The sequence below is a fragment of the Pristiophorus japonicus genome, chromosome 18 (genome assembly GCF_044704955.1).
Source record: "Pristiophorus japonicus isolate sPriJap1 chromosome 18, sPriJap1.hap1, whole genome shotgun sequence".
NCBI classification, from domain to species: Eukaryota; Metazoa; Chordata; class Chondrichthyes; family Pristiophoridae; genus Pristiophorus; species Pristiophorus japonicus.
In genome coordinates this window covers 100,624,174-100,637,245 of record NC_091994.1, presented here as the reverse complement: position 1 = coordinate 100,637,245, position 13,072 = coordinate 100,624,174, and the positions used below count along the sequence as shown (strand labels likewise).

Genomic DNA, 13,072 nt, shown 5'->3' with positions numbered 1-13,072 from the left:
GTACGATGTAGTATATATGGACTTTAGCAAAGCTTTTGATAAGGTCCCACATGGTAGACCGGTCATGAAGGTTAAAGCCCATGGGATACAGAGCAAAGTGTCAAGTTGGATCCAAAATTGGCTTGGAGGAAGGAAGCAAAGGGTAATGATTGATGGATGTTTTTGTGACTGGAAGGATGTTTCCGGTGGGGTTCAGCTGGGCTCAGTACTGGGACCCTTGCTTTTTGTGGTATATATCAATGATTTAGATTTGAATATAGGGAGTATGATTAAGAAGTTTGCAGATGACACTAAAATTGGCTGTGTGGTTAATAATGAAGAGGGAAGTCATGGGCTGCAGAAGGATATCTACTGGGCAGGTGGGCAGAGCAGTGGCAAATGGAATTTAAATCAGAGAAGTATGACGTGATGCACTTTGGGAGGGTTAATAAGGAAAGGGTATACACATTAAGCGGTAGGCCACTTAATAGTGTAGATGAACAAAGGGACCTCGGAGTGCTTGTCCACAGATCCCTGAAAGTAGCAGGCCAGGTGGATAAGGTGGTTAAGAAGGCATATGGAATGCTTGCCTTTAATGGCCGAGGCAAAGAATATAAGAGCAGGGAGGTTATGCTTAAATTGTATAATAGTTTGGTTAGGCCACAACTGGAATATTGCGTGCAGTTCTGGTCGCCGTATTATAGGAAGGACGTGATTGCACTGGAGAGGGTGCAGAGGAGATTTACTAGGATGCTGCCTGGAATGGAGAATCTTAGTTATGAGGACAGATTGGATAGGCTGAGTTTGTTCTCATTGGAACAGAGGTTAAGAGGAGACCTCATTGAGATGTACAAAATATTGAGGCGCCTGGACATAGTGGATAGTAAGGGACTATTATGAGGGGGCATAGTTTTAAGGTAGTTCGTGGAAGGTTTAGAGGGGATTTGAGGGGGGGGGTGGGCTTCTTTATGCAGAGGGTTGTGTGGATCTGGAACTTGTTGCCTGGAAGAGTGGTGGATGCAGAAACCCTCACCACTTTTAAGAGATGGTTGGATGGGCATTTGAAGTGCAGTAACCTGCAGGGTTACGGACCTAGAGCTGGCCATTGGGATTAGACTGGATGGCCTTTGTTGGATGGAACAGATATAATGGTTTGTGCTGCAGTGAATAAAATACAGCCAGGGTGATCTCCTGGACTAGTTTTGATCGCCTGGATGGGTCGGTGAGGAATTTTCCCAGATTTTTTCTCCCTAAATTGGCCTGGGTTTTTATCTGGTTTTTGCCTCTCCCAGGAGATCACCATGGCTCCAGTTGGGGTGGAGTGTAGAATGTTTTACTATAAGAGGTGTCGCAGTTGTGATGAGGCGGATTAGTTGGGCTAGGTGCTCTTTGCCTTTCCGTCATTGTTCATAGGTTTATATGTAACCTTTAGGGCTGCTGACCAAGGGCCGTGTGGCTCTTTGTCAGCCGGTGCGGACACAATGGGCCAGAATGCAACGGTTGTAAGGTTTGGTCTCATCACCGTTTGCTTGGGTATGGCAGACCAGTCACCACTAAGGACACAATGTTTCACAACCGATAATATCAGGTCCTGGCTGGTCCAGGTCTTAACTTGTTGAGCATGACAGGGGTTCCCTCACTTTCAAAAGCATCCAAAACTAACAGTAGGTCTTCAGGTTGTTGCATCTCCATCTCCGGTGTGGGCAATGGCAGACGGCTCAGTGCATCGGCACAATTCTCGGTGCCAGGTCTATGGCGAATGACATAATCATAGGCAGATAATGTCAGCGCCCACCTCTGGATGTGGGACGATGCATTGGTATTTATACCTTTGTTCTCTGAAAACAATGAAATGAGTGGCTTGTGATCTGTTTCCAGTTCCATCCGAAGACCAAACAGATACTGATGCATCTTTTTAACCCCATACACACAGGCTAATGCTTTTTCTACCATGCTGTAGGCTCTTTCCGCCTTTGACAAACTTTTAGAAGCATATGCAACAGGTTGTAGTTTACCCGATTCATTAGTTTGTTGGAGCACGCAACCAACTCCATATGACGAAGCATCACAGGCCAATACTAGACGCTCGTACATGGATCGTAATGTACCAGCAGCTTGTTAGAGCAAAGCAGATTGGTAGCTTTCTCAAAAGCTCTATCTTGAGACACACCCCAAACCCAGTTGTCGCCTTTTCTTAGCAGCATGTGCAGTGGCTCTAATAAAGTGCTCAATCTAGGTAGGAAATTACCGAAGTAGTTGAGTAGACCAAGGAACGAACGCAGCTCCGTCACATTCTGAGGCTTGGGTGCATTTTTGATGGCCTTGGTTTTCGAGTCCGTAGGCCTGATACCGTCAGCAGCAATTTTCCTCCCCAGGAATTCGACTTCCGGTGCCATGAAGATGCACTTCGAATGTTTCACTCTGAGTCCCACTTTGTCCAGACGATGTAGAACCTCTTCCAGGTTGTTCAGATGTTTGGCGGTGTTACGACCTGTGACTAGGATGTCACCTTGGAACACGACGGTTCTAGGGATGGACTTCAGTAGACTCTATGTTCCTCTGAAATATGGCTGTAGCTGAGCGAATTCCGAAAGGACACCTGTTGTAGATAAACAATCCTTTATGAGTGTTGATGCACGCAAGTTTCTTCGACGTCTCGACCAGCTCCTGTGTCATGTAGGCCGATGTCAGATCCGGTTTGTGAACGATTTCCTCCCGGGTAGCGTTGCAACAGGTCATCAGCCTTCGCTAATGGGTATTGATCCTGTTTCAAAACTCGGTTGATCGTAACCTTGTAGTCTCCACAAATCCTGACAGTGCCATCATTCTTCAACACAGGAACAATGGGGCTGGCCCATTCGTTAAATTCAACCGGTGATATGATCCCTTCACGCTGGAGTCTGTCCAGTTCGATTTCGATCATCTCCCTCATCATGTACGGAACTGCCCGAGCTTTATGATGGACAGGTCTTGCATCCGAGTCCACGTGGATCTGCACCTTGGCTCCTGTGAAATTGCCGATGCCTGGTTCAAACAGCGAGGGGAACTTGCTCAGCACTTGAGCACATGGAGTATCATCCTCCGACGATAACGCTTTAATATCGTTCCAATTCCATTTGATTTTTTCTAGCCAATTCCTGCTGAACAGCGTTGGACCATTGCCTGGAACAATCCATAACGGTAAATCATGAACCGCACCATCATATAACACCTCACAGCCCTAGTATCCCACAGCTCATCGAATGTCCTCTGGCTCTTTATTGATTGACTCGCAGCCGTGTCCTATTCCATCGGTACCGGCACACCGTTAAGTTTCACATTAATCATTATCGGTTGGCTCTTTGTTAGGAACAAATACAGTCCATACACTTCCTCCTCTGGTATCTCGGATTGCATATCTGGATCTGCGCTATACTGGTCATCATCCTCCATGTGGTGTGTCGCAGCACGCTTGCTCAGTTGCAGACACATGTGCTGGAGATGCCCCCGTCTCGAACAGCCTTTACAAATGTACTGTTTAAACCGACACTGATGAGACCGATGACTGCCCCCACAACGCCAACTCGGTGAAATCGGATTCATTCCCGTTGGCGGACTTTGGGTAGCCACAGGTTTCACATACGCAGTCGAGTAGGCTCTGCCATATGCAGCTCTGCCAAACGACGATACAATCCTGTTTACAGGACTTGCCGAGTACCAATTTTTCAATGATATCTGCTTTAAGTTTTTGTCCGTCGTCATGCATGCCTGGGCAATCGTGGTGGCCTTGTTCAAATCCAGCGTCTCTGCCGCCAGTAGCTTACGCAGGATCACCTTGTAATTGATGCCGATTACAAAGAAGTCCCGCAGCATGTTTTCCAACGCGCTTTCGAACTTGCACGGTCCAGCTAGATGTCTTAAGTCGGCAACGAATTCCGACACATCCTGACCCTCAGAACGAACGTGCTTGTAGAATCGATATCGTGAGATGATGATGCCTTCTTCTGGTTTGAGATGGTCACGTACCAGAGCACACAATTCCTCTTGGTCCTTGTCCATTGGACTTGCAAGCGAGAGAAGATTCTTTGAGTCTATAGATTTTCAGACCGCAAACCGTGAGGAAGACCGCCCTGCGCTGAACTGCGGCACTGGGTTCCTCCATTTTGTTGGCCACAAAGTATTGGTCCAGGCGAGCTACAAAATCTGCCCAGTCCTCTCCCTCCACGAATCGCTCCAGAATTCCAATTGTGTTCATTTTTGCATGCGAAGGTTCTTAAGTTACCTCGTCGCCAAATGTTATGTATGTAATAACTCGATCGACTGAATACTGTAAGCTAACACAGGTACAAACCTGGCTCTGCTTTATTAGGGCCCAAAGTGACTCCATTACATGATGGCTTGCCTTTTATATCTGGGCTGCACACACGTGCATACAGCCCAATGACCTCCGACAGTGGCGCCACCTAGTGGCTAGTAGCCCCAAGCATACATACATGACACACATGCGCGGGGCGTCCCAAATGCTTCACAGCCAATGAATTTGTTTTTTATTTTGAAGTGCAGCCGCTGTTGTAATATGTGGACACCAGGTAAGAACAGGATTGGGCCTGGTTGTGACCCTTTGCAGAGGGACCTAGGAACAGGAGGAGGCCATTCAGCCCCTTGCGCCTGTTCCACCATTCAGTGAGATCATGGCTGATCTGTATCCTAACTCCATCCACCTGCCTTGGCTCCATAACCCTTTACACCCTTGGCTAGCAAAAATCTATGGTCTTAGATTTTAAAATTATTAATTGAGCTAGCATCCACTTCTTTTTGTGGGAGAGTTCCACAATTCTACCACCCTCTGCAATGAAGAATTGTTTCCTAACTTCTCTCCTGAATGGCGTGGTTCTGACTTTAAGGTTACGTCCCTTTGTCCTTGACCCCCCCATCAGTGGAAAAGCTTTCTCTCCATCTACCCTATCAATTCCTTTTAAAATCCTAAAAACCTCAATCAAATCACAGCTTAATCTACTATGTTCCAGGGAATACAAGCTTAGTTTAAGTCAGCTCATAATCTAACCCTTAGAGCCCTGGTAACACTCTGGTGAACCTGCGTCGGACTCCTTCCAAAGCCACGATATCTTTTGTAAGATGCATTGCCCAGAATTGTACGCAGTGCTCCAGATATGGTCTAACCAGGGCTTTGTATCGCTGCAGCAAAGCTTCCTCCCATTTATATTTTAGCATAGATGAATACTTTGCAGCATTCAGTGTCTCAGCTGACACATGAAGTCTATCACGGAATGAGATATGCGAGAGTTGCGGGTGCCAGTAAGGAATCAACACCTTCAGGAGGGGAGGGAAGGAAGTTGAAAATATCATTAAAATGTTGCAAAAAAAAGAGTAATCAACTCTGCTCTGGGTTTAGTTTCTGTTTAGGAATGTTTTTTTTACATGATGGCGAATGTGATTGGGGAGGACTGATTGAGAACAACAGTACATAGGAAGTAAACAAATCTCATCAGGGATCTAAAAGAGAAAAAAAGAAAGACATGCATTTATGTAGTGCCTTTCTGGATGTCCCAAAGAGCTTTACAGCCAATGAAGTACTTTTGAAGTGTAGTCACTGTTGTAATGTAGGAATATTTCTGAGATTCGATCATTCCCATTAGATCAGATCTTTCACAAGCTTCACTTGTTCAATTCGGCTCTAAGTATGGTGAACAAAGTACTAGAATAATCAATTGAAGTAAACAAGAACTAACATATTGGTTTTAAAACCAGTCATTGATTCTCCCACAAACACAGGTGTTGAGACTAGAAACTGAGTTATATGGAAAAACTTGAGAAACATATGCATTTCAGCCATGAATGACCGTGACATCGAGGGGAACTCAGGGCCAGAGAAGCTAGTAAACTACATAGAAAAGGTTAATCTGGGATAGTTCTTCAGGTTAAAATTAGACAGTAAAAGAAGGAACTTGCATTTCCATAGCTCCTTTCATGATCTCAGGACATCCCAAAGTGCTTCACAGCCAATGAAGGCCATTTGATGTGTAGTCACTGTTGTAATGTAGAAAACCCTGCAACCAATTTGCGCACAGCAAGGTTACACAAATCACACAAATAGCAATGTGATAATAACCAGATAATCTGTTTTAGTGATTTTAGTTGAGCCTAACATCCATATTGGCCAGGACACCAGGGAGAACTCCCCTGCTCTCCTTCGAATAGTGCCATGGGATCATTTTCATCCACCTGAGAGGGCAGTCAGGACCTTGCTTTAACAATTCATCCGAAAGACGGCATACCTCCTACAGTGCAGCACTCCCTTAGTACTGCATTGGGGTGTCAGTCGAGATTTTGTGTTCAAGTCTCTGGAGTGGGACTTGAACCCACAAGCTTCTGATTCAGAGGCGAGAGTGCTTCCTTTAACTGCGGCTGGGAGTTGGTTTATTTATCGTGGGTTTTAAGGTCACGCTCCTTCGATGCGCCGCTGCCCTCGTTACGTTTGCATTTCCAATTTGTGAAGCGTTGCCATTTTGGAAACAATTCGGTGTGGTGCTCTAAGTAGTCTCCGAGAGATGTGGTGGCTGAGGTCCAACGGAAACATGGTGGCGAGTGGACCTTACGTGAGTCCATCTCCATGGTCGGGCTGATTTGCTTATACCTGTAGTCGACAAGCCCTCGGTACTGCACTGGAGTGTCAGCCTATCGATTATGCATTCTCTGGAGTGGGATTGAACCCACAGCCTTCTGACTCGGAGGCGAGCATGCTACCTACTGAGCCACAGCTGACGTGACAGAATAAAGGGGCACAGGATTAGACTGGCGATGTCCGAACCCTCTTCTTACCACGAAGAATGATTAACACTTGAATTGGACTTCCATAGGGTATTGGAGGCAAAATTCTTAGAATAATATGAGACAGTGGATGCTCTGATGGGGAGAGTGCAGATTTTTTTAGATCGACCAGCACATGGCTTTCTTCATCCATATCTGTCTTCTCATCACTGATGATAAGTGCCTGAGCCAAATTAGATTCAGATCTGAGGTCTCCAATGTTTAGGTGGATTTGATAAACTTGAGTGTTGCCAAGACTAAATGGCCGTGTGCTCAGGCAAAATCAAATTGGACAGGCAAAATCAACTTTATTCTCGAATGTGCTGCAAAAAGCAAAGTTAATTGAGATGTTTAGCAAGGAGAGCGCTGTTTACTCCAGAGGTACGGGTAGCAAAGGTTGTGGACGGAGGACAGGGAATTGGGGTTAAAAAGATAGAGGTACCATCGCTCAAAACATGGCGGAAATGGATAGATGGGCTAAATGCCCTACTTCTGTTCCCATATTGTGTATATAAATAAAAGTGTAATGATAGTATAGCGTCTTATCAAACATTTTGAAGCACTTTACACAAAAAATTACTTTTTGGAGTGCAGTGACTGTTATGTATACAGAGAACCAAACCCCTCTCGTCTCACCCTTCTATATCCCTCATCACTTACAGCTTCAAATCAATGAATGCCTATTAACAGGGACAATGCTTACAGCAATGGGGTGTGTTTGGTTTCAAGCGGCTCACCTGTACAGTTCCAGTGACTCCCACTAGAGGGCAGAGATCTACCAGACGGTGTCTTTCAGCATCGCTGTCTTCATATCCTAGAAGTTCCTGTTGCTGATAGGAGTAGATGGATTCCTGCCCGTTAAGCTGCTATATTAATGCTGACGTTAGCCTATTTTAAATGGGTTACCACCTCGGCTGAAATAGCCAACGGAGGAAAGAATGACTTGCTATATAGAGCCTTTCATATCCTCAGATGTCCCAAGCACGTCACAGCCAATGAATTATTTTTGAACTGTGGTCACTGTTCTTATGTAGGCAATGCAGCAGCCAATTTGCACACAGCAAGCTCCCACAGATATGAATAAATGACCAGGTAATCTATTCTAGATGTTGTGGGAGGGAAAAATGTTGGTCAGGGCACCAGGAGAATTCCCTTACTTCAAATAGTGCAGTGGGATTTTTTACATCCATTTGAACAGGCAGATGGTTTGACATCTCATCGGAAAGATGGCACCTCCGACACTGCACTAAGTGTCAGCCCTGATTATGTGCTCAAGTCCTGCAGTGGGGCTTAAACCCATAACCTTCTGACTCAGATTTGAGAGTGCTATCAACTGAGCCAAGGTTGACACTTATATCATGTGAACAGGTTAAAGATTCATCTACTAATATCAGCAACAGTAATTTTTGGGCTCATATCTTCCATTTTCTTAAGAACATAAGAAATAGGAGCAGGAGAAGGCCATACGGCCCCTCGAGTTTGCTCCACTATTTTAATACGATCATGGCTGATCCGATCATGGACTCGGGTCCATTTCCCTGCCCGCTCCCCATAACCCCTTAATCCCTTATAGGTTAAGAAGTTGTCTATCTCTGTCTTAAATTTATTCAATGTCCCGGCTTCCACAGCTCTCTGAGGCAGCGAATTCCACAGATTTACAACCCTCTGAGAGAAGAAATTCCTCCTCGTCTCAGTTTTAAATGGGTGGCCCCTTATTCTAAGATTACACCCTCTAGTTCTAGTCTCCCCCATCAATGGAAACATCCTCTCTGCATCCATCTTGTCAAGCCCCCACATAATCTTATATGTTTCGATAAGATCACCTCTCATTCTTCTGAATTCCAATGAGTAGAGGCCCAACCTCCTCAACCTTTCCTCATAAGTCAAACCCCTCATCTCCGGAATCAACCTAGTGAACCTTCTCTGAACTGCCTCCAAAGCAATTATATCCTTTTGTAAATAAGGAAACCAAAACTGTACACAGTATTCCAGGTGTGGCCTCACCAATACCCTGTATAACTGTAGCAAGACTTCCCTGCTTTTATACTCCATCCCCGTCCTGCGTCATCTTGCGTCGTCCCTTAGCTCTTTTCCCAGTTGTTTTTGGTTTCTCCTTTTATTGGCATTCTCACTTACAAACACTCCTTAAACAATTAGGACAGTGGTTATTTTATAAGTGTGATTATATATATATATTATATTTTTGTGAATAAAGACCATTTTTGCAAAGAGGTTCCCACTCAAGCCTGATATCCAACATAAAATTTTTGTTTGCCGTATTTACAAATAAGACTTAACTTAGGGCTGGGCCTATAGCTTTGTGCCTCTGGGTTAGAGAAGTGAAAATTCAGCCCGGGTTCTCACTATTGGTCGCTGTGTATTTGAGGACAGTTAAACAGCCTCCGACACTCATCTTCTAGGACCACTGGTGTCTGTGAAGCCCTCTATGTGTCTGAGGCAGTCAGCATTAAGAACAGTCAGCCTTTGAATAAGCTTTGGTGAAGCAACTTGATTCTAATTCATTGTAAAGACAATTCAGGATGAATCTGGGACTCCACAAGGGTGCCTTCATACTGCAGTTTAGCATTGATGAAAAGCAGCTTTTCCTTCACTCTGCTAGACTGCAGTGTAAATCTGAAGTTTGGCCCTACCTGACTCCAGAGCGATGTGAAATGCAACTCCCTGGAAGGAGGGGGGAAAGACTGTCTTATATTGCTTCAGTTTGCTGCTGCATGGAGTGTAAATTTAGTGCGATGTCAAACCTGGTTTACAAGGTGTAATGTATGTACCTGTGAGAATGCTCACAGGTTTGTAGAGCTGTTTAATTGGGAGTGACTTAGCCAGTCACGTGATGTTCACAAGACTCAATAAAACCCCAGCCAGTTGGGTTCAGGGTATCCACGATGAGGCAGGTGGTTGTGAGCTTGGTGGATGAACTGGTAATGTGTAGTGTGATTGTTAAACCTTTGCTAATAAACCACCTAGTTCTTAATAGCAATGTGTTGCTATGAATTCTTAAGCAAAGAATCCATGAAGCAAATACATTACACAAGGTGCTCTAGGGATCTATGGGATCTCCTGGCTATGAGTCACATTGGGTTGGGTATCGATAGGCTAGATACAGAGAAACTATTTCCTCCAGTGGGGGAATCCAGAACAAGATGGCGTAATAAAATTAGAGATAGGCCGTTCAGGAGGCAAATGAGGAGCACTTTTTTATACAATGGGTAATAGAACTCTGGAACACTCTCCACCAAAAGGCTGTGAATGCTGGGGGGTCAATTAAAACTTTCAAGACTGAGATCAATAGATTTTTGTTGGGTAAAGGTATCAAGGGATGTGGAGAAAAGGCAGGTAAATGGGGTTGAGGTACAGATCAGCCATGATCTCATTGAGTGACGGAGCAGGTTCAAGGGATTGAATGGCCTACACCTGTTCCTACAACTGCACGTCCTCAATTGAAACTTCCTTGTGCTGCTGCATCTGGCAAGGGCAACCCCTAACCCTACACTGTGCTTTCTCTTGCCCTGCCCTCCAAGTCTGAAGCCTGGAAACTATGTTGTGATCTTTTACAGATGGCTGCTATGGAGAACATGACAGAAAAGCTGGAAAGTTTTGGCACACTGAAACTGGACACCATGGGCACTCTTCAACCCCCTCCCCATCACGCCTTCAACTTCCGATCACCGCCATCCACACTGTCTGATGCCATCCTCCGCAAAGGAAAGGAGCGTTACACATGCAGGTTAGCTGGAGTCACAGTTACATCCTGTGGTTGATCTCCAACAATAAATAGGCAAACTCCGCAATATCTTTCTGCACTCTATTCATCCCTGACATCTTGCTTAACATATTACATAGAATTATTTAGAATGTACAGCACAGAAACAGACCATTTGACCCAGCTGGTCCGTGCCGGTGTTTATGTTCCACACGAGCCTCCTCCCACCCTATTTCATTGCACCCTATCAGCATAACCTTCTATTCCTTTCTCCCTCATGTGTTTATCTAGCTTCCCCTTAAATGCATCTATACTATTTACCTCAACCACTCCCTGTGGTACTGAGTTCCACATTCTAACCACTCTGGGTAAAGAAATTCCTGCTAAATTCCCTATTAGATTTATTAGTGACTATCTTAAATTTACGGACCCTAGTTTTGATCTCCCCAGAAGTGGAAACATCTTCTTTACGGCTATCCTATCAAACCCCTTCATAATCGTAAAGACCCTTATCATTACCAGTTAAATTGTAATGCTCACTTTCTGTCACATTTTGGACAACATACTTTAGCACATCCTTTGACTCAACTGTGAGCAATGCCATGTGAGATCTGCTTTTTTGGGAGATCTACTACTAATTGTAATGGCATTCATAGGCTGAAATAATATTGTGTGAATTTAGTCATGAATGTAAATGTGATTAATTCCATTATCCACTCTTAACAGTGCTGTGAACCCATCTGTTTTAAACCAGTGAACACTCTTGTTAAAATCGCAGCCAAATGAATTTCATACGAACACACTAAGACATCCATTAGTAATACCACACCATGATCTCAACCCAACAGCTCTTCACTGAAGCTGGGGTGTCCAAGCTGTTGTCTACGGGTGTTTAGATCTCTACCATGGATCCTTGGGGCTAGATGTAAAGTTTATTCCATGTTCCCATTAATCTATATTTATGGCAAGTTGCTGATACTAACTGCATCTCTCCAATGTTGAATCTCTCCAATCAGGTATCAGTCCCTGCCACAGCACTGAAATGGCCCTACTCAAAGTCACAAATGACCATGGTGCACTATCCCTCCATCTCCTCCTCTAACAATTCTTCGTCATTGTCAAGATCAATAGGACTGCCCTTTCTTGGTTTTATTTTCACCTATCCAGTCATAGCCAGAGCATCTCCACCAATGGCTTCTCTTCCCACTCCCGCACAGTTACCTCTGACCTTAAGATCTGTCCTTGGCCCCCTCCTCTTCCTCATCAACACGATGCCCCTTGGTGACATGGCGTTAGGTTCCACATATGCACTGACAACACTCTTCACCACCTCTCTTGACCCTTCCACTGCCTCTGCATTGTCAGACCACTTGGCCGACATCCAGTCTTGGATGAGCCCCTATTTCCTCCAGTTAAACATTGAGAAGACCAAAGTCATCGTCTTTGGCCTCCGCCATAAAATGCGTACCCTCACCACCGATTCCACACCCCTCCTAGGCTTTTAAAAGACTGAAGCTACCAGCAAACCTCACCAAAACAGAAAGTGATGGTCAACTTGAGATAACCACCCCCGCTACCCCCCCGGGCCAGGTTAAAGAAATGTCAGCACTGATCACCTTAACTCCAATTACTAACGTCAATCATCTCAAGCTCACAGGTCTATTCCACACGTGGAATAAGTCAGCCCCTCGTGCCTTTGGGGATCATAAATTGCAACAGAAACTTCTAGAATTTTTTGTCCACTGATGCTGGTAAATTGCATTTTACCCTCTTCAGGTACTGTGGGAAGATATTTCCAAGATCAGCGAATCTTACTCGGCATCTCAGAACGCACACAGGGGAGCAGCCTTATAGGTAAGGATGAAAAGCCTTAACGATTCAGTGCTACTGAGGCCTGTTTTCTGATGCACCACATCTCCTTGGTGCATCTTATCCTCAGCCTTTTGTGTGTCCGACTGACAATGTACTGACTGTGTTCTTTTAATAATACAGGGTATAACAAATTCAGAAAATGTTATAAAAGTATTGTATCTTGTGTGTACATCACACTTCAAGGTGTTACACTTTTAAAAAGATTTCTGTCACATAGAGAAAGGAAGCCAGCCATTTCATGCTGAGCTTTCTTGAACTGCAGCCAGAAATGTATAAGCAATTAAAATTGCCCTCAGGAGTTGCAAGCAGCTACAGTTCCCTGGATTTAACTCTATAGACCACTTCCCTACAGGTGAACAGTTGAACAATATATTTAAAGGGAGAGGCCCGGGTTAAGCACTGCTCCAAGTTAGCTGCTCAACCTCTCAGCCGCGAGCAATGCCATGGAAGATCAGCTCAAAAAATGGAAGTGAGCACCCCCTGCTGGCTGCATAAGCAAATACATTATCCAAAATGAAAATGAGTCATTTGGATCAAGAATGTCCCAGATTTGGCATCTGGTCAGTGGTGAGTTCGCACAATGGGATCTTTTACGTCCACCTGAGAGGGCAGACGAGGCAACGGGTTAACATCCCATCTGTAAACTGCACATCTGACAGTGTTGCACTCCCTCAGTAACGGTACTATAAACTG

At 44.8% G+C, this 13,072-nt stretch overlaps 1 protein-coding gene across 1 annotated transcript in view; it reads left to right on the top strand.

Annotated features, from left to right (window-relative positions):
- The window catches only part of prdm16 (PR domain containing 16), a 912,386-nt gene that overhangs the window by 866,310 nt on the left and 33,004 nt on the right, over nucleotides 1-13,072 (top strand). The window contains exons 12-13 of the mRNA XM_070860995.1: nucleotides 10,362-10,531; nucleotides 12,284-12,361. Of these exons, the coding sequence (XP_070717096.1) occupies nucleotides 10,362-10,531; nucleotides 12,284-12,361 (248 nt within the window). The remainder of the gene's footprint in view (nucleotides 1-10,361; nucleotides 10,532-12,283; nucleotides 12,362-13,072) is intronic.